We start from the raw sequence: 20,568 nt of genomic DNA, 5'->3' as shown, positions 1-20,568 counted from the left end.
TTGAGAAAAGGCAAAGAAGGCACTCAGGCCCTGTGTTCTCTGCTGTGGTTCAAACACTAGGAAGGGACAGTATCTCAGAGAAGAGGGGTTGTGCCCATCTTAAGGCTGGATGGAGCCCAGTTTAAGGATGGGTGTAAGATTTTAGTTTTTGTGTTTGCTTTTCTGGAACTTTTTGTTAATAAAAACCAGACCCCAAGATGGGTTGTGATTGGATTACAAAGACAGTGTGGAGTTTGTTTAAGGAGCCCTGAAGAAAGGGGAAAAAAGAGTCAGGGCACTGCAGAGACACCTCTGGCCACCAGAGAGTGCTTATTTGGCAATTACTGTGTTACACTGCACTTCTGTTTTATTTTTTTAGCCATTTTAAGTGACAGATTTATTTCAAAGTACCATAGAGGGCAAGAAGCATGCATAGGAAAATAACTATGTTCAACTATGTGGAGCCTTGGTTTTCAAAATTTTTATTTTAAAACCACAATTTTTAAACAATTTTTTTTGAAAACAGAGACCTATTTGAAAGTTTCTCTTTTTAGAAAGAGGGTCACTTAATGATGAGGTAGTAGGCAGAAGATAGCTACAACTCCTGATCAACAAAGTGTGGCCTTTACTCTCAGCTGCATGCTGCAAGAATCACACAGGAAGCTTACTTCACTTGATGCTGAGTATCCTCAACCCTTGTCAAGCTCACCTCTGACTCCCTTGCTTACACTGAGTAGTACCTTATGCTGAAGGTAGGCTCATTAAAACTAGTGGTATTATTCAAGGAATAAGAGCAGCAGAATAAGGCCCCAACACCTGAGTCAAATCATGTGTGTAAGTGTTTGTACGATCAGGCCCATAAATCAGGATCTGGCTATGGCTTTGCTAGCAACTTTAAATGAGCTCATAAACCTGCCAGTTCAACCCTCCCATGATAATACCATAATCTTTTAAGGTAGACATGCCATTACACATAATGGACCAAACTCATCAGGGACTGCAGTTAGACTGGAAGATCCAGTATTGTTTTTATAAAAGATCTGATAGTGAACTAACTCCTTCTCCCAGTTGTTATAAGAATTATTGCCTGAAGGGAATTAGAAAATATATGATGTATATAATATAGTGAGTGTCCCTGCCTAAACCCACAGCAGCAAGACATGGAGAGCAAACAGAAAATGCTGTTGAAGACAAGGGAAGATAATAAGCAAACATTCCCTGGAAAACTGCTACCTGAGAGAGTTGTTTTATTGGTCATTGTTCTGTCATCTGAGTCAGCTGAAAGTACTAAAAATGTCTATGCTCTCTATACTACATCTTAAAATGTTAATACCATTGCAGCTGAGCTACACCTGTGTTGATTGCCTACCAAGTATGGTTATATTAATACCCAGTATAGATAGGGCCTTAGGAACTGGAGGCAAAGTGTGTGTTGCATTTCTAGTTCGCTCTCTCTGGCGGTCTGTGAGATCCTGAGTATTTTTGCTGTTAGGTAGGGTGAGCAGACAGCAAATATGAAAAATCAGGACAAAGTGTGGGAGGTAATAGGTGCCCATATAAGAAAAAGCCCCAAATATCAGGACTGTCCCTATAAAATTGGAACATCTGGTCACCCTACTTTTAGGCTTGGCTTCCTGTCCTATCTTCTTGGTCAACCATCTGTTTGCCTGGACCACAGCTATGTAGGGGTTTCTTTTATGGTAGACTGGGGTCACTGCACAGAACTATCACACCAGCTGCCTATCTCAGCATACTAAAATGTGCAAACTTTAGGCAGGCTTTATCAAATACAAAATCATTAATCATAAACTAGAGGTGGAAATAGGGAGACACAAAACAGACTTCAAACCCAGAGAGATGCAGCACAACTAGTCTGATGAAGAGGAAACTGAGATGGAGGGACACTCTACTTCAATGTCCAAAATACAATAAGGTGCAAAAAGAGATATTTCTTCAAAATACTAAAAATGATTAAAGGTTTTTATGTAAAAGCAATGAGAGAAAACTGTCTAAACCTAGGAGAATGGAGAGAGACAGCAGAGATGGCATCACAGTACATAGCAGCCTGTCTCTGGATTGAGAGTGGACAGAAATGACAAACGGAGACAGGAAAATATATCATACATACAGTGTGAAGCCTTATCCTGGGAAAAGTATACCTTCCTCTGACAGCTACCTGGGGATTTGTCTCTTCCTTATGCTTTGGCAACACTTGTATTGGTTCTCGTGCCAATAAAATATTAATACATGGAATTGAATTGCTTACTCTTAATGTATGGTAATAGGTAATTAAAAATAAATCTAAAATATTCTATTCTGACAAAGTCCATTTTATGTAGAAACAGATGTTCTTTTCATAATAGCAAATTCCTTCCCCTACATTGCTGTGTGATAAACTGTGTGCCAGTTGGCTGGCACTCTCCACCTCCAGAGATAGCTGAATCTCAGCGGCGTAGTATGTGTAGTCTGTGACTCTATTTGGAATTCTTTGGTATGTAAGTGCTATATAAACATAAAACATTATCTAGGGCACTCTAAGAAGAGAGGATAAAAAGGTTTTGTATGTGAGTGTGCATGTATGAGAGTTTTTTTTTCTTTGAATTATAGGGGCACCCCATTCATTGACCAAGATCCTAGTGTACTAGGTACTGTACAAATACAAAATGAAAAGGCAGTCTCTGTTTCAAAAAGCTTACATGGGTGTGTTGGGGGTATATGAATGTGTAAAATGAAGGGTCAGACCTAGACCAAATGGTGCTCCAGGCAAGATGTGTCTTGGTTGCCCCCCTCCATTTGTTATACTTTTGAATAATTTACAGCACCTTGAGCCCAGCCCCCCTCAAGCCCGGTACCCATGCGGTTGTCTGGGTTGCCTGCTCCTAGATCCAGCTCTAGTAAAATGTGTGTGTGGCATGCTGGGCATGAATGGGTGTGCATATGAGGCAGTATAGAGAGACTGAATAGATGTGGGGAATATGTGTATGAAGTCATATAGTGGTGCTGGAAAAATCTGTATAGCGGCAGGGGTGCTGAGAGCCATTGAACCAAACTGTAAACCCCATATATGATGGAAACCATTTCAAGCCAACTCCAGAACCCCTAGTTCCAGCACCTCTGAAGACGTGAGAGATATGTGAAGTTATATTTTATATAGAGAAGGGCGTATCTGAGGTGTGTGTAGGCTTGTATGGGAATGGGAAGATGTATGAGTGTACATGGACATTGTATATGAAATGGTGTAAGGAAAGAGTGGATTTCAGTGTGTACTGTGATGTTTATATGTATAAGCGATAGGGTGATCATATCCTGTTTTGGCTGGAACAGTCCCTTTTTGAAGCCGTCCTGGCTATCCTGACTTTTTTGGGCAAAAGAGTGCATTTGTCTGGTTTGTTCTTGCCAACTTAATCAGTTGGCAAGAGAAAACAGGACAAATGCCCACTCTTGTGAAAAATTGGGGTGCAGAGGAATGAGCAGGAGGGTGAGCGGAGATGCCAGCCCCATCTGGGGGCTGGGAGGAGGCAGGGCTTATGCAGAGAGCAGGTAGGGTTTGAGTGAGCAGCGACACCAGCCCCAGCCTTTGGGATATATAGTCAAACCAATAAAGGACCATAAGGTGGTGCATAGTGGTCTGTGTGGGGATATACGAAGGTGAAGGAACTTTTTATTATGTATGTATGGTGCATGGCACAATTGCTTTCGAGTCTCTGGGCAATCTGGCAACAGAAATAATATGTGTGTGTGTGTATATGTGTATATATATATATATATAATATATATACACACACACACACATAAATGGGTGAAGTGGCACACAGCAGGGTGTGTGGCTGCGGGAGGTTGATGCATGGAGCCACATCGAGGGCCACATGGACACCGGTGAATGCAGGCATGTGGAAGTGTCACACAGCCCTTTGCCTCAGCATACTCGTAATAAGCATTTACCACTATGACGTCACTGTAGCCGACGTGATCAGGTCACGATGACGTCACACTCCCCCCACCCAATCAGAGGCGCAGGAAAGGGGGCGCGGGGCCCCCGCTGCGGGGAGGCGGCCGAGGAGCGTCAGCCGCTGCTGTTGCTGGCTCGGGGTCCCTCCCCTCAGGCAGCCCGAGCCCCGGCCCAGGGGAGCGGCGGGGATGAGCGCGGCTGCCTCACACCCCCCGTAACGGCGCCGCCGCCGCCGCCATGAAGCGGAAGAACTGGGCCGGGGCCCGGCGACACTCGGCCCCGGCGCCGCCGGCCGTGAAGAAAACTCGGAGCGCGGCGGCTGCAGCTGCAGGAGTGGAAGAGGAGCCGCCCCCGTCCGGGCCGGAGAGCTGCATGGAAATCACCGGTGAGCGGGGGAGCCGGGGGCGGGAGGCACCTGCGCCCGGCTTGCTGTGCCCGTGCAGGCATCTCTGACACCGTGTGTGCGGTGGGCAGCTGTCCCTAGCGTCAGTCCCGGGGCAGCAGCAGGGTCTGTGTGGCGGGATTGGCGGAACTTGCTCGTCCCGCTCCACTGGAGGGAAGGCACCAGCCAGCTCTTCCCTCTCACCAGGCTTCAAAATAATGGATCAGAGCAAAACCCTTCTCCCTGCGTCCACTTGCCTCTCGCAGCAGCCTCGGCCCCCGCCGCGCTTCGCTGTGCACGTTACAAGTTGCTGTCAAACTTTGTGGGAGCCGCCACGTCGTGGGTTTTGTTTGAAACGGTAGCCCCAGAGTGGAGGGGGCTTGGCAGGTGGTTCAGGGGTCTCCCTGACAGCGCAGAGAAAATATGTAGGTCTCTCGTGGCCTGAAATGCCTCTGCAGAGTTTCTGCCGTTTAAAAATCATTAGCCGAATGCTTTAAACATGCATAAGAGTGGCCTACTCATCCTGTCTTGTAGTACTGACTTTAATTTTGGGCTCAACAAAGAATCGGGTGTAAAATATTCTGCGTGAAATTCCTGGTTTTGCTTTTCCTGAGTCCTAAATGAAAGGAGTGCCTGCAAGAAAAGGAAACCACCTCTTTCATCTCCTGCTTCTTCCTGCTGTTTTTCTTTTTCCCTTCTCACCCTCCTCTCTTTTTCCTCAGGGCAGCCTCCAGTATAGGCAAACAATGCTTTGTTGTCTTTTGCCGACTCAGTTAATAAATGCTTGCCTGACTGGCTGTTGTGGATACAATAATTATTTTACACAAATTTCAATTCTAGATGTTTTAACCATAACAGAAAAAATACAGACAAAAGTGCCTCTGATTTAGCACTCTTATCCACATCACAGAAGTCCAGAAAGGGCCACTTTTAAAGGGCAGCACTAGAAAACGGCAGTCTTGCACTATTTTACAGTACTGATGGAAAGGAAGAATGGAAATATAGTTCAACCTGTCAACCTTCTTAGTCTTCTGTGTGAACATATGGTGTGGTCTGTAATATACAGGAGGTCAGACTAGAACAGTGGTTCCCAAACGTTTTGTATTAGCAACTCCTTTCAGATAGCAAGCCTCTCCTTATAAATTAAAAACACTTTTTTATATATTTAATGCTATTTTAAATGCTAAATTTATAACCAAATTGTTTAAAATAAATCAATCTTTTCTTTCTACTTTTAAATTAAGACTAAAACTTTTTTTATCAAATTATTATGAGCAGATTTGTTTTAAAATAGTTACTATTCAATACTGGGAGCAGGGAGTGAAGAAACTTTGTCAATATCACTTTTCACAGCAGACTTAGCGCCCCACTGCCACTCTTACTTCTGAGCTGCTCTGCCTTCAGATCTGAGAGGCTGTGAAAAATGATATTAACAAACATACAAATATCACTTTCCAGAGCAGACTTACTAGTGCTATGTGTTCCCCTAAGGCAATGGTGGGCAGCCTGTCAGGGTAATCTGCTGGAGGGCCATGAGACAGTGTTTACATTAACCGTCCACAGGCACGGCCACCCACACCTCCCAGTGGCCGCGGTTCGCCATTCCCAGCCAATGGGAGCTGCGGGAAGTGGCAGCCAGCACATCCCTGTGGCTCATGCTGTTTCCCTGAGCTCCCATTGGCCAGGAATGGCAAACCGCGGCCATGGGAACTGCAGGGTGGCCATGCCTGTGGACAGTTAATGTGCACACTGTCCTACAACCTGCCAATGGATTACCCTGACAGGGCTGCAGGTTGCCCACCACTGCTCTAAGGTGTGCGCCTCTGCGGCTGCACAAGAAAGCACTTAATTTGTGGAGCGGAGCAGGTGCACAGCCATGGGTAGGCCTGGACCCTGGAGAGGATGTGTAAGGTGAGGCGTGGGGGAGTAGGGGTGGGTTGGGACAGTGGTGGATGGGAAGATTGGGGCATGCAGGGCTAGGGTGAGGAGAGATGCCTCTCCCCCCAGGCCCAGGACTGCAGTGGGGAGAGATGCTTTTCCCCACTGCCGCCTGCTCACTCTTTCTGCAGTAAAACCACACCAATCTGGCTGGGTTATACAGAAGGGTAACAGGATTTGGTGCCTTGACATGTTCAGTATATCTAGATGCATAGGAAAAGAGTCAATGTTGTCCCATTCAATTACTGACAAAACCATGATCTGATTTCCCTAGCAGAAAGTATTATAATGTAATCTTGCAAATTAGAAAACTGGCTTTTACAATTCACATGCTAAATGGCAGTTATCTACATATCTCTTGTAACAGAAATTATAGAAGGCCCTGTATTACTTTTTAGCAAAATTAATTTATTGATTAGTGAGAATGAATACATAGCAAGGTCAACTTCAGATGTAGCTTCAGCAACCCTTAAGTATGACCAGCAATTTAGGTTTGATTTTTGTATTGGTGGTGCACATCATCTCAATATTGGTGCTGGACATAACAAAATTCATCCCGCACGTGGATGAAAAAAATTAGAGGGAACATTTCTAGTGCCCCATTGCCACCTTTACTCCTGGGCTGCTGCTGGTCGCAAGCGCTGCCATCAGAGCTGAGTAGCTGGAGAGTGGCAGCTGCTGGCCAGGCTCCCAACTCTGAAGGCGGCATCACTGCCAACAGCAGCACAGAACTGCGGAAGTAAGGGTGGCAATGTCATGCCATGCCATTCCTATTTCTGCCTAAAGTTTGACCTTTGTGCTGGGATGGGGGCTAAGGCAAATTTTAGGGTGGCTATAGCCCTTTCAAGCCCCCCTTGAGCTGCCCTGCCTGGCTGTCTAACTGGTAAATTATAATTTTTGTTTTTGCTGATTCCAGTGTTCTGCTTGGTTTGCAGTTTAATGCAGCTCTTCAACTGCTGAACAGTCAAGCTCTCTAATGTTGTCTCGGCCCCACTTTTCCAGTCACAAGCCAACAAAGGTGCTTGCATGATACTACAATCCCAGAGTCCAATTTCCTTAAAGTGTTGAAAATACAAGTATATATTTTGTTTAGGATCAATGATTACTGCATTATATGTTTACAATACTTTTTGAAGTAAATACACTACATTGCAATGGGAAGGTGTGTGTAATTTTCTTTAACGCTAAATTTAAATTATATATTTTATAGAAGTTGAAATGTTTCATGCAGGTACGTGTGACCCCCATGTAATAACCTTGCCACCCTGTGAGAGGTTGCATTGTAATTGCCAATTTGAGTACCCGTGGACTAGATGATCTGGTGGTCCCTTCTGGCCTTAAACTCTGTAACTGTATGTTTTTTAAAAATTGATATTTGGTCTTTGGAAAAGAATTAAAATAATGCTTTTTTTTTCATAAAACACCCTATTTCTTTGTCTGCCCTTATCTCGTGCTCTCTGCCTTACCAAAGAAAATGGTGGGTAAACCCCAGGCTCCACTCCTCTAGGCAGCTCTGCACAAACTGCTCAACCTGCACAGAGTCTCAGTGCCTTCAGTTGTGCTTCGTTTTGGCAAAGGAGTCTGCCTCTGCGGAGCAGTATGCAGGGTTTGGGTTGCTATTTTCTAGTTTAAATGGATATTTGAACTCTAGTTAGTTTAAAAAATTGTTAATACAGTTGGGTATTGTAGCTGCCCTTCAGTCTCCTTGCCAACTTTTCAGAATGATATGACTAAGGCCATGGCTACACTGGCGCTTTATAGCGCTGCAACTTTCTCGCTCAGGGGTGTGAAAAAAACACCCCCTGAGCGCTGCAAGATACAGCGCTGTAAAGCATCAGTGTAAACAGTGCCGCAGCGCTGGGAGTGCGGCTCCCAGCGCTGCAAGCTAAACCTCATGAGGTTGTGGAGTACGTGCAGCGCTGGGAGAGAGCTCTCTCCCAGCGCTGGCGCTGCGACTACTCTCACACTTCAAAGTGCTGCTGCAGCAGCGCTTTGACGTTTCGAGTGTAGCCATACCCTTACTTAAAAAACAAACACAAAACCCTTTCCTCTTCCTGTGTGACAGACCCATGCAAATAGGAAACTGTGTATTCTCAGTTTTACTCTCTTCTATAGACAAAATAAACAAACTGGGAAAAAAAGGCTTTGTTACAGTGTTGTAGGTGGTACTTGTAGCAATAGCTGGTTTAAAAAAATAGATTGAAGTGTTTTTGTTTTTTTTTCCAATTAGTTGATGGTTTCCCTTAAATTAAAACAAAGCTAGAAATGACGTGTTAAGGTTCACACAATTTTATCATGGAAAAACATATAACATTTTGGGGACAGGGCCTGGTGGACCGAGTATATAAACTCAAACAGTGCCAGACCCCCATTTTAAAACAAACCAAACAAATGGTGTTGGAAAGTAATCCAAAATAGTCCAATCTAAAATAAAAATAGTTAGCTTTTGTCTACAAAAGGAAATGTAATGATACAAATACACTTCTGTAGTTACATTGGTATAACTTCCTGTGTGGACACTTGTATTCCAGAATACTAGTGTCTTTTTCCCTAGATTTTTTTTATATTGCCTCCAAAGTGACATAAGCTTAATTGGAAAACGCACTTTAATTCTGGAATAATAGTGTCCACACAGGGAGTTTTAGCATAATAGTTCTGCTGGTAAATTCCCCATGTAGACAACTGTTAGCAACTAGACAACTAGCATTCCTACCATTTCACATGGCATCACAATGCACAACCCTTAGTTCATCTAACTAAAGACACAAAAGACGTAAAGCCCCAATCCTGCAAATACACGTACTAGTAAATAGGACTCTGTCCAGGCTAACAAATATGCTCTAAAGCATCTATTTGCAAAATCAGTGCCAAAATACTTGTGCACATTGCATGTTGCCCTCTCCTTTTCTCCTAATGCAACAGCTTTAAAGAAACCTAAATATTTTTAAATCCTTGTAATCTGTGATGTAACAAATCATGGTGGTCTGATGTTGCATGCATGGATTACAAATTCTGTTGTGCATTATATTTGGGTGTTTAATACTACAATTTACTCTTTGTCAGTATAAGCTTCAGTAAGTATTCTTTTAAAAAAATATGTCTCATATTCAGTTTTGCTTTTTTACCTTAACTCTCTCCAGGGCAGTCCTAACATCTTTTGAGATGTTTACTCTAGTGGTGTAAAAAGGGGCACTGGCTGGGAAAACACTGCAGATTTTCCCATATTCCTGTGAATGCATGGTAGGTACTTGCCACATTCCAGGAATAACATCAGGGATTTAGGGAAATGATTGACTAAAGAATACAATTCCTTAAAGTTTCCATTGTGCTATATTACAGTGGATTTCAGATTTCATCATTTTTTCTTCAGCTAATGCGTAACACTCAGATAATGTGAATTTTATTTGCCAAAACTGAACAAACTCATCTCCACTTATTAGACGTAATCTCCCATGTCTTTCAAAATGATAGCTATATACAATCCAAAGAAATTGTAAAGATTTTATTTAAGATGAGTAGGCAGTTTTTGATTTCCTATCTTTGGTATGTATATTCTATACAGTTCTCTAGCTTTACCTGAGAAGTAAGATTCTAAAGCATGTTGTGTTGCATTGTAACTTTCCAACAAAATTATTTAGACTTTTAGCAATAATTGCAATTTGCAAAATGACTGCAATACTTTGGAGTAGGGCTGCCAAGCAATTTCAGAAATTAATTGTGATTAATTGTGCTGTTAAACAATAATAGAATACCATTTTTATTTAAATATTTTTGGATGTTTTCTACATTTTCAAAAATACTGATTTCAATTACAACACAGAGTACAAAGTGTACAGTACTCGCTTTATTTTTGATTACAAATATTTTCACTGTAAAAAACCAAAAGAAATAGTATTTTTCAGTTCACTGCATTATGTATTCTACATAATTCTACATTTGTAAGTTCAGCTTTCATGATAAAGCAGTTTCACTACTGTACTTGTACTGTACACTACAAGTACTGTAGTGAAATTGCTTTATCATGACAGTTGAACTTACAAATGTAGAATAAAAAAAAAACTGCATTCAAAAATAAAACCATGTAAAATTTTAGAGCCTACAAGTCCACTCAGTCCTATGTCAGCCAATCACTCAGACAAATGAGTTTGGTTGCAATTTGTAGGAGATAATGCTGCCTGCTTCTTGTTAATAATATCACCTGAAAGTGAGAACAGGTGTTCACATTGCACTGTTGTAGCCGGTGTCACAAGATATTTACATGCTAGATGCGCTAAGGATTCATATGTCCTTTTATGCTTCAACCACCATTCCAGAGAACATGCGTCCATGCTGAAGATGGGTTCTGCTCGATAATGATCCAAAACAGAGCGGAGCGATGTATGTTCATCATCTGAGTCAGATGCCACCTGCAGAAGGTTGATTTTCTTTTGTAGTGGTTTGGGTTCTGTAGTTTCTGCATCTGAGTATTGCTCTTTTAAGACTTTTGAAAGCATGCTCCACACCTCATTCCTCTCAGATTTTGGAAGGCACTTCAGATTCTTAAACCTTGGGTCGAGTGCTGTAGAAATCTCATCATTGGTATCTTCTTTGTGTTTTGTCAAATCTGATGTGAAAAGTGTTTTTAAGACAAACGTGCTGGGTCGTCATCATCGGAGACTGCTGTAACGTGAAATATATGGCAGAATGTGGGTAAAACAGAACAAGAGATGTACAATTCTTCCCCAAGGAGTTCAGTCACAAATTTAATTAATATATTTTTTAACCAGCGTCATCAGCATGGAAACATGTCCTCTGGGATGGTTACTGAAGCATGAAGGTACATACAAATGTTTAGCATATCTGGCACGTAAATACCTTGCAGTGCCGGCACAAAAGTGCCATGTGAATGCCTGTTCTCACTTTCAGTTGACATTGTAAATTAAGAAGCAGGCAGCAGTATCTCCTGCAAATGTAAACAAACTTATTTGTCTTAGCGATTGGCTGAACAAGAAGTAGGACTGAGTGGACTTGTGGACTCTATAAAATTTTATATTGTTTTGTTTTTGAATGCAGTTATGTAACAAAAAATCGACATTTATAAGTTACACTTTCACAATAAAGAGATTGTGCTACAGTACTTGTATGAGGTGAATTGAAAAATACTATTTCTCTTTATCATTTTTACAGTGCCAATATTTGTAATAAAATAATATAAAGTGAGCACTGTACACTTTGTATTCTGTATAATAGAAATCGATACATTTGAAAATGTAGAAAAACATCCAAAAACATTTAATAAATTTCAGTTGGTATTCTATTGTTTAACAGTGTGATTAATTGCAATTATTTTTGTTAGTTAATCGCATGAGTTAACTGTGACTAAACGACAGCCCTGCTTTGGAGTCCTTTTATTTAGGATGGTGTACATTTTTTTTTTTTTTAACATTAAGAAGTACTGTAAGGTCTGCAATATGCTCATGCTTTAATTCTGTCTCTTTTTACTTAAGCTGTCACTTGGAATTTTAATGAAATATTCTGTTGGTTTACTATATGCCTTGATAATTTCTTTTTAAACAATGTAATTTACAATTCTTTCTTGATATTGTTGCATTAAGAAGTAAACAGAATTTTCTGGAATGATAGGAACATTTTTTTATTGAGACTTGTGTTTTTCAGACTGTTGTTTGTAAACATTTTTCAGTGAGTTTTCATTATAAATCTCTCTCATTACAAGAGAAGTATGTAATTATTTATCAGCATGACGTCATTTTCTTATGACTCTTTCAAAATCTTCCTTGGTTTGAGAAACTGGTTAAGGCTTTTGTTGTCTAATCCAGTGCTGAAAGTGTGGGAACTCAGTTCTCTCAGATTTACATGTCTGTTACATGGGAGCAGCAGAGAACAGAGACTCTCTCTCTATTATATTATTTTAGGGAAAGTAGGGCCATGATTGTGGAACAGATATGCTCAGTCTGGGAAAAAACCCTATTTATATTCAAACGATGTCTTTAACTTTATATTTAATTTTAACCTGTGTCCTCATATTCTTGTTCAGAAAGTATGCTGATACTTGGTTTCTATCATGGTTACCAGTTTTATCATCTCTTGGCTTTGATTTCTGCAGTGATGAGTGAATTCTTTATAATATGACTGATTGAAAAACTTCAGTTTTATGTAAATTAGTATGGCATCACATGGTGTTATACCTATATGTTATCTATTGCATCTTTTTGATAACTGCTAGGTTTAGAAAGAATTGTTTGGATTATCTGAACCTTAACTTTTAATAAATATTGTGTACATAACTCAGATCTATAAAACACTTACTACTAGTACAGCAAATTACTCCCAGACTATGTTCTTTATTATTTGGCATATGCAGTGCAGTCAAACCAATCCAAACCATTCTTATCAACAATATTCCAGGCATGAAGACCTCTGGGATAATAATATTCTTTATAATTCAGTATGAGCAAGACCATTTCAGATTCAAATAATTTAAGGTTTGTAAAAGTCTGTAATATCTTTTTATATAAAAATGCAGTCTCTTACACATTTATCTTCTGAGGGACTTGTTAGCTGCCTTACCATCAAGTTCAAGAACTTACACTTGTTCTTTTGACAAAATGAATCTTCGCTCTTCAGACACCAGAATAGTCTCTCTGGTAAGAACGGGCATGTTTACTTGCTGTCTGATATGAAAGTGCTGTTGTGTATTAGCTGCCTTTTGAATTCAAAGTTCTGGCTATAAAGACTTTTGACTTGCAGATCCCTAGAGACACCAGGATTGTTGTGGGTGATGGAAAGGAGAATATTTTTAGGAGGTGCTATTCATTCCTTTTCACAGCGCTATAACCCCATCACCAGCGCTGCAACTCTCCAGTGTAGCCATGGCCCCAGAATCAAGTAAATAAGATCATGACGGGGAAGCTGCTGGTATCCTGCTGATACCCTGCATAGATATTTTCATAGCTCATTGCCTGCTTGAAGAGACAAGAAATACTTCCTTCTGTGAGGCAACCAGCCCTACTCTTCCATCCCTCTGACACAGGATTAGCAAGCTCCCCTTAGCTTCTGCCAGTGTAAAATTAAGCTTTGTTTTTCATCACTAAAACTTTCTTTTCTATTGAAATAATGTATATGAAAAATAGTTTTCAGATTTGTTGTAAATAAAACAAAATGCCTGGCTTTTAACTTTAAGATGCACAACTTTTTTATTTAAATAAGTGGAAGAAAACATAAGTCCTTCTCCTGCAATCAGGACCCTTACAGAGCCCCACTGACTTAATTTCAGTTGTAATCATTTCATAATGTGTATAATAGTGCTGTTTAAAACTGTAACAGGTTTTACATGGTTATCATAAAACAGAGCCAGAAATGCTTTTGAGGAAACCTGAATAGAATAGTTCTGTTGAGTAGTTTCTCATCCTGCTGACACTGTCTTTGAGGCCAAAATACTCAGCATTGTAGTGAGAGAGCAATCTGAGTAGGCAAAAGTAAATAACGTAATTCTGTTCTGAAATTACTTCATTTTATATTCCTTTTTTAAAATTTTCCAGTAGGGAATACCTTAAAAATATGGAGTTCATTTGCAGCTTTATTGCAGATCAGTTGTTGTGAGTACTGACAGCTTCTCTGGGTTTAATACATTTTACATGTACATTTAATACATACAGGTTTTATTTTTAGGCTGATGTGTAAATTAAGAATATTAAGATTGCATTTCTTAAATGTATTCAGCTGTTCTGAATACAGCAACAATTAAAATGATCTAGCAATGAATAGCAATGAATAATAGCAATGAATAATAAAGGGGTAACAGCCATTTAATAGTCCCTGCATATTGTTCACCCATAATCTGAATCCCATTAAAGTGAGTAAGTGTGAAATGAGATTCAGATTTTGGGTGAACAATATACCCGGACTATTAAACTGCTGTTTCTACTTTATTTTGAACTACTATTAGATTATTTTAATTATTTGAAATATAAAAATCTGTGTTTTAAACAAATCATTGAGTCTTTTTCTTGAATGGACATAAAGGGGAAAAGCTAAGCCAGCCAAATACTTTTTTTTTTTTTTTAAATAGGTTGTCAGAAGCTGTTTACACTGTGTTCAGTAAGAAAAATAGCATTTGTAATGACAATATTAAGAGACTCTCCAGTCAATCTTTTTCTTTTGGAATTGTTTGTGGTATGAACACAAAATTTAGAATTAACATATTATGAGTTTTGATTTAGCTTAACACTGTAAGTGACTCCATTTAAATAAGGGAATTTTTTTCCCTTTAATGTACAATGAAGGTCCAGTCTGTGCTTAACTTTTGCTGGCATAGCTGTTTCAGTCAGGGTGACTTATTTTTCCCTCATCCCTGACTGACTTAGATGTACAAGCAACTATCCTAGATGCAGTTATACCAGTAAAAAAGTTTGTATAGCTTATTTAATTCAGGAAACTAGTAGTATAAGTTATACCTGCAAAAGCATTCTTTTATTGGTATAAATTGTATCTTACACTAAATGTCAATTTTGGGGAACTTATGGAAGATGTAAGTACTTTAAAAGAATAATGTGATCAACATTTGACAGTGGATTTTTTTCCCAGGTTAACCTAAGGGTTTGTTTCATAAGAACATAAGAATGGTCATACTGGGTTGGACCAAAGGGCCATCTAGCCCAGTATCCTGTCTTCCGACAGTGGCCAATGCCAGGTGCCCCAGAGGGAGTGAACAAAACAGGTAATCATCAAGTGATCCATCCACTGTCACCCATTCCCAGCTTCTGGCAAACAGAGGCTAGGGACACCATCCCTGCCTATCCTGGTGAATAGCCATTGATTCTCCATGAATTTTTCTTTTTTGAACCCTGTTGTAGTCTTGGCCTTCACAACATCCTCTGGCAAGGAGCGCCATAGGTTGACTGTGTGTTGTGTGAAAAAATACTTCCTTTGGTTTGTTTTAAACCTGCTGCCTATTCATTTCATTTGGTGTCCCTTAGTTCTTGTGTTTCAAAATGAAAGGCGCACATCTTCAAACACAGAGTCCTAAAGTTAGGCTCATTAGTTCATATTTATACAGGGCTTTGGGGTGGAGTCCGAAGCAGTGGAACTGCAGGTTTTTGCCTGGAGCTTGCTCCAGAGCCATAAAACAGCCCCAAAGCCCTATATTTATATACCTAAACAAGTTATTTGATTTTCAGAAATGCCAAATCACTTATTTAGGGTGGGATTTTCAAAGAGGCCTAGGAGAGTTAGGCACCTAATGCTCACTGATTTTCTGCAGGATTTGGACACCTAACTCCATGGGCTCCCTTTAAAAACTTATCCTTATTTTCTAAATACAGACTCCAAGAACCTAATTTAAAACACCTGTTTTTTGGAAAGCTTTGGCTGGAAGCTTCTATCTTGCTTGAGGAAATCCTACATTATTTCTTTTTTGTTGATTGTTAGTGTGGTTGGTTGGTGGCTGTTTTTTTTTGTTTTTGTTTTTTTTTTAGTTTTTATTTTTAATTGTCTTTCTTTATGCATCAATAAATTGAACTGATTAATCTAGAAACAAATGAATGAGAGAATGAGTAGACATAAGAGAAGGGAGGCTGTTTCAGTCTAATCAATAAGTTTTTGGCTGCAGTGCCAACTAAGCTTTGCAAACTAATTGAATGAAAAATTATGTTGTACTAGTCAAGAATTCTAATAATGTCTGTGGATTATCATCATGAATGAGAACTAAATTCTTTGGATTTTGTAGTTTTAAAATAAATTCTAAAGCTGAGTGAAAAAGATCCTCTGCAAAGTTTTAGTGCAATTGTAAAATATTCTTTTAAGCATTGATTAATACCTGTGATATTAGTATGCAAACATATGGGTCTGAGCATGGCAAAAAATTTTGGCTGAGTGAAACAAGTCCTGATAAAACCTGTTACTTTACTGCAAATCAGTTATGAAATATTAAACTACACTAAACATTTGGCCTGCACATGCGAGAGTGGCAACATTTGTATTGTCATCACATCTTCGTATTCTTTCTCCTTGAGTGTACACACTTTTTGGGTGACATTTTCAAAAGAGACATAATCACATCGAGTTTTTGTAAGTCCTGCTAGATGCCTATTGCATCATTAGGCACTTAAATATATTTTTTAATCTGGCCCATAGGCTCCTAAATCACATGGATATTTTTGAACATTTAAATTCTTTTGACTTGAAGATATCATTTATATATGACCATTTAAAAATGCTTATGCTATTCTGAAATAGTGCTTTGCTGCACATTTGTGCGTTTCACAATTTCACTTGAGGATCAAAAATACTGGGGGTAACTTTGTACTCTACCCTCAAATGTTGGCTTATACATTCCATTACTGCAGTTTCACAATACAGCTAAAGATTTCAAGATTTTAATGAGGCTATAGTAAATGAAGATTTTTAGCCCAAGATGTAATAAGTGAATGAGCAGAATCTTTGAGGAAGGGAGAATACAAGAGTAGTGTAATTTATGAAAAAATATGCATTTACACTTATTTAGATATCTATTTTAATATTGCAATAAATCTGTCATTTCATGCACTTTAACAGGGTAAAAAAGAAATTCCATCATTCGGGCTCAGATTTTATCTGTGTATTTACAGTGTTGTTTTTCCAAAGAAGAAAAGTATTGGTATACTGCTGCAAGGTAGTTTTTATGGCCTGATTACCAGCAGCAATGCAACATACAGCTGCTACTTACAAAAATTTTGAAGTTCAATTTGATACTCTTATAGCATCAATATAAAACAAATTCAGATATGAATTAGTGGCAATTGCATTTTGCCTGTTCTTAAAATAACCATACAAATGTGAAAAGATGTAGGGATGCATGTTCTTTTATTTTTAAATAGATGCTACTCACGTAACTCTCAGGGATTTCTTTTTTGTGTATTGGTACACCATGCTTTTTCGAATGAGCGAAAATTTACGGGGTAAACTCCAAAATAACTATGGAATCAAACTACTGAACGCCAGCCTCGTCAGTCAATTCCATCCGCCGCCGCTCCGCTTAAAGCTCCTGGGTGCTTTAACTCTTGCATTTTGTTTTTCTGCTATTTCTCCTTTTCAACCTGCCCCGCCCCTTCTCCCAATTCCGACATGGGTCTTCCCTTTCACGTTTCCTTCCACTCTTAAGAGTGAGTTTAGTCCTGCCACTCCCAGAAAAAGTTAGGAACTGGAGCAACTCTTCGTCTCTGGCATGGGGAACGGGAAGGTCTTTTGTAACCTGTCGATGCTGCTCCTTCAGGTGGCCACTGAAGACCAACGTGAGGCACAAGGCCCACCTTCAAATCAAGGAATTGGGTTTTTTTCGTTTCTTTTTGGACATTCATCACTGTTTTGAGCGGAGCGAAAATGGTTTATGAGTAGCTTAATGTCTTTAACAATAGCCGCACCTTTGTTGTGTTTGCAAGGCCCTGGGCGTAAGGATTTTGAGCGCACCGCTTGCAGGGAACACCAGAGGGGCCACGCCACACTGGTACGTGCGCTGCAGGCAGATGCCCAGTTGGCAGCGCGGTGGTTGATTAAGAGGCTATAGTCACACCGTACAGTGTAGGGACAGGCCCTCGTTTAAAAATAACACTCAAGGAGCGCGCTGCTGTCCCGCGCTCCCCGGGCACTCACACAGTCCCTTCTAAGCACCCGGTGCCGGAGGCGCCTTGCGAGGCCGGGCGGTCTCCCCTACAGCCGCAGGCCGCGGGGTGGGGCTTCCCCTGGTGAGCTGTTTTCTCCGTAAGCTGGAGAGGAGCGGCCCGGGCCCTGCTGTGCCCCACTGGCTGCGCCGCCTGCCGGCCAATGGCTGCTGCGATGGGAGGACTCGCTGGCGAGAGCTCTTCGCTCTCCCCCGGCGGGGGCAGCGATTGCCGAGGCTTGCGCGACGCGCTCTGGTTTTCTGCCTGGCTAGGGCTGGGATTTGTCTTGTGGGCGCATCAGGCTCGTTCGGGCCCGAGGACGCTTCTGTTTGAATGCCCGTAAGGAAGCTTCCGGAGCTGAAAAGTCTCTCTCGAAGAAAGGGACAGATGCGGGCCGAGCCCGCCAGCTGCTGGCGACCCACTTCTGGTCGTCGTACCTGCTGAAGGAGCGCGGGCGGCGGGCTGGCCAGCGGGGCCCAGGGCAGACACCCCGGGGCTCACGCTGCATTTGGATGCGCCTCGAGTGGAGGCTGCCCTTTAATCTTTAAAACTCTGCGGGGAGTGGCGCTTTCGTTTCCTCCGCGCTGTCAGACTACAGTGACAAACGGAGTGGGCTGTGGCGGGCTCGGTAACGTTGTGGGGGCTGGCCCCCTTTTCAGTGTTTGTAAGTGATGAGCGTCAGAAAGGAATCGCGCCCCTCTGTGGAGTTCGTCAAAGGTGAGCAACTTAAAATGTCAGTTTAAGTGATTTTTTTTCCTGTTTTTGGTTTGTTAAAGAAACAAGTTTTCGAAACTCTTTTTGTAATCATGCATGTGAACAAGGAGATCCTGCCGATGACATCGTCATAACTTTTACTGCACCGCTTTTGTCGCGTTTGCTTCTTTGAAACAAAACGCGTTTTCTTTTGTTTGAACTGTTATGAGTGAATGTAAAGTGGATTTGGGAGACACTAAACAACAGCAGTCTGTAATTTCCTTGCCTTTTTCAGCCTGTTGATATTTTACCGAAGCTAGTTAAAAGTTAATACAAGTAAATCACATCTTGCATAACAAATGCATGTGCATTGTCAAACAAAGAAATCTCACAGGAAGAATCCAAACTTAAGACCTTCTTTTTCTATTTGTCATTTATCAGTTTTTACTGTGCTTCTCTTCCCTCTTCTTGGTCACTTTTTACTCTTTCCTCCCACCTTCACCAGCACACCTCTAATAGACTGAAAATATCTTGTTTTAGGTTCCTGTGAATAAGAAGTGTCCAGGTCATGTTTGTGTGTGCGCGTGTGGGGCTGGTTGGTTGTTCTCTGATTTCAAAGGAGAGCCAAGTCTGCACCTCTCTGAACTGCAGTAGTCAATAGACATATACATATATATTTGTGTAAACGCACACGAAGCCTCCCAAACTGGTTATGGGAAGGCAGTCTGGTTATCCTCTGAACAACTTGTTTACTGGAGGAAAACCATAGAGAGCTTTTTACTAAATCACAAGTAAGTTTTAAATTATTTGGTAACCAAAACATAGCCTTTGAGCTTAATCATTGTCTTCCTTGTTGCCTAGCACCTGAAGAATAATGTCCTCTAATCCGGAAACCCTGAAAGGAAAATTTGATACTAAGTTGTGACCATTTAAAGTTATTACATTTAAGAACATCATTTCAAGTTTTCTGTGGAAATTTGTAATGTTAAGGGTAGTATTAGTTTAAAATCTCTTGCATTTCAGGTCGCCTTTATTTTGCAATTCTCTGCCAAAAACCAAAGAGTGGTGTTGCAAATACACACTATTTCTGCATAGATGATGAACTTGTATATGAGAAGTAAGTACAGTCCTTATTCTTGTATTCTACAGAACATTGCAGTAAATTGGTAAGAAAAGCACTAATAAGCAAGTGATGTAATTCTTAGTTTATTTTTATTAGTGGTAGTTAAAACTTCTGTACCTATTATAGAAGTTTATGTATAGAGTTTATTTTCAAAACTAGTGTACTAGTCCCTGCTAATTTCACTTGCAATGGCAGTTTATACATGAGAGGGCCTGGTGGCTCCTCACCAATTTCTATCTTGAAAAATTTCAGAAACTTTGTTTCTTACTTATACCTTATTCCTACTGAAGATATCGGAATACTTTACTACAAGATAAAAAACATTTAGAAGCATTAACTGAAATATTTAGCCAGAAGGGATGTTTCTAGTTGCCCAAATACCAAGCGTAAAATACCTAAACTTCCTAGAATAATAGATGGGGCAAAACCTGGCAGTTGCTGACTCAACACTTCATGACCCCAGCATGTATGCATTAAGTACTCTGCAGTGAACAGCATAGGTCTTTCAAATAAGTCCTTGACATTTTTTATTATTTATTTCATGACATCCCACATGGATATTAAAGGTCCCTTAGGACTTTTGAAAAAAATAAGGATATCTTTAGTTAAAAAAATTTCTATGCTCATCTTACTCAAGTTGTGTTTTGTTCATTTTCTGTATTTCAGTGGGGCTCTGTATACACTAGAATATTAGAGTGCTTTGAGGATTAATGAGTAATATAATATAAATAATATTTTAATGTGATTCTCATAGCTTTTAGCTAGTGCCAGCAGAAGCATTTTGGAATTAGTCAATAACCTTGTTTTTGAAGGCATGCTTTTGCGTTGTCAGTAAAATGAAGAGATCCTAATGCAATGCCAAAAAAATGTT

At 40.3% G+C, this 20,568-nt stretch overlaps 1 protein-coding gene across 9 annotated transcripts in view; it reads left to right on the top strand.

Moving 5' to 3' along the window:
- The first annotated feature begins 4,037 nt into the window (after positions 1-4,037).
- Positions 4,038-20,568, top strand: part of CDC14B (cell division cycle 14B) — a 76,336-nt gene continuing 59,805 nt past the window's right edge. For 5 of the 9 annotated variants that reach the window (XM_030566414.1, XM_030566409.1, XM_030566411.1 and 2 more), the window contains exons 1-2: positions 4,039-4,313; positions 19,598-19,691. In XM_030566414.1, the coding sequence (XP_030422274.1) occupies positions 4,166-4,313; positions 19,598-19,691 (242 nt within the window). In that variant the 5' untranslated portion in view covers positions 4,039-4,165. Of the gene's footprint in view, positions 4,314-15,183; positions 18,599-19,597; positions 19,692-20,568 lie in introns of those variants that run through there. The other 4 variants (XM_030566408.1, XM_030566415.1, XM_030566410.1 and 1 more) reach the window with 4 other exon arrangements.

Source organism: Gopherus evgoodei, chromosome 6 (assembly GCF_007399415.2).
Source record: "Gopherus evgoodei ecotype Sinaloan lineage chromosome 6, rGopEvg1_v1.p, whole genome shotgun sequence".
Taxonomy (NCBI): domain Eukaryota; kingdom Metazoa; phylum Chordata; order Testudines; family Testudinidae; genus Gopherus; species Gopherus evgoodei.
Note: the sequence above shows the minus strand (reverse complement) of the source record. Positions and strands in the feature narration are given on the sequence as shown.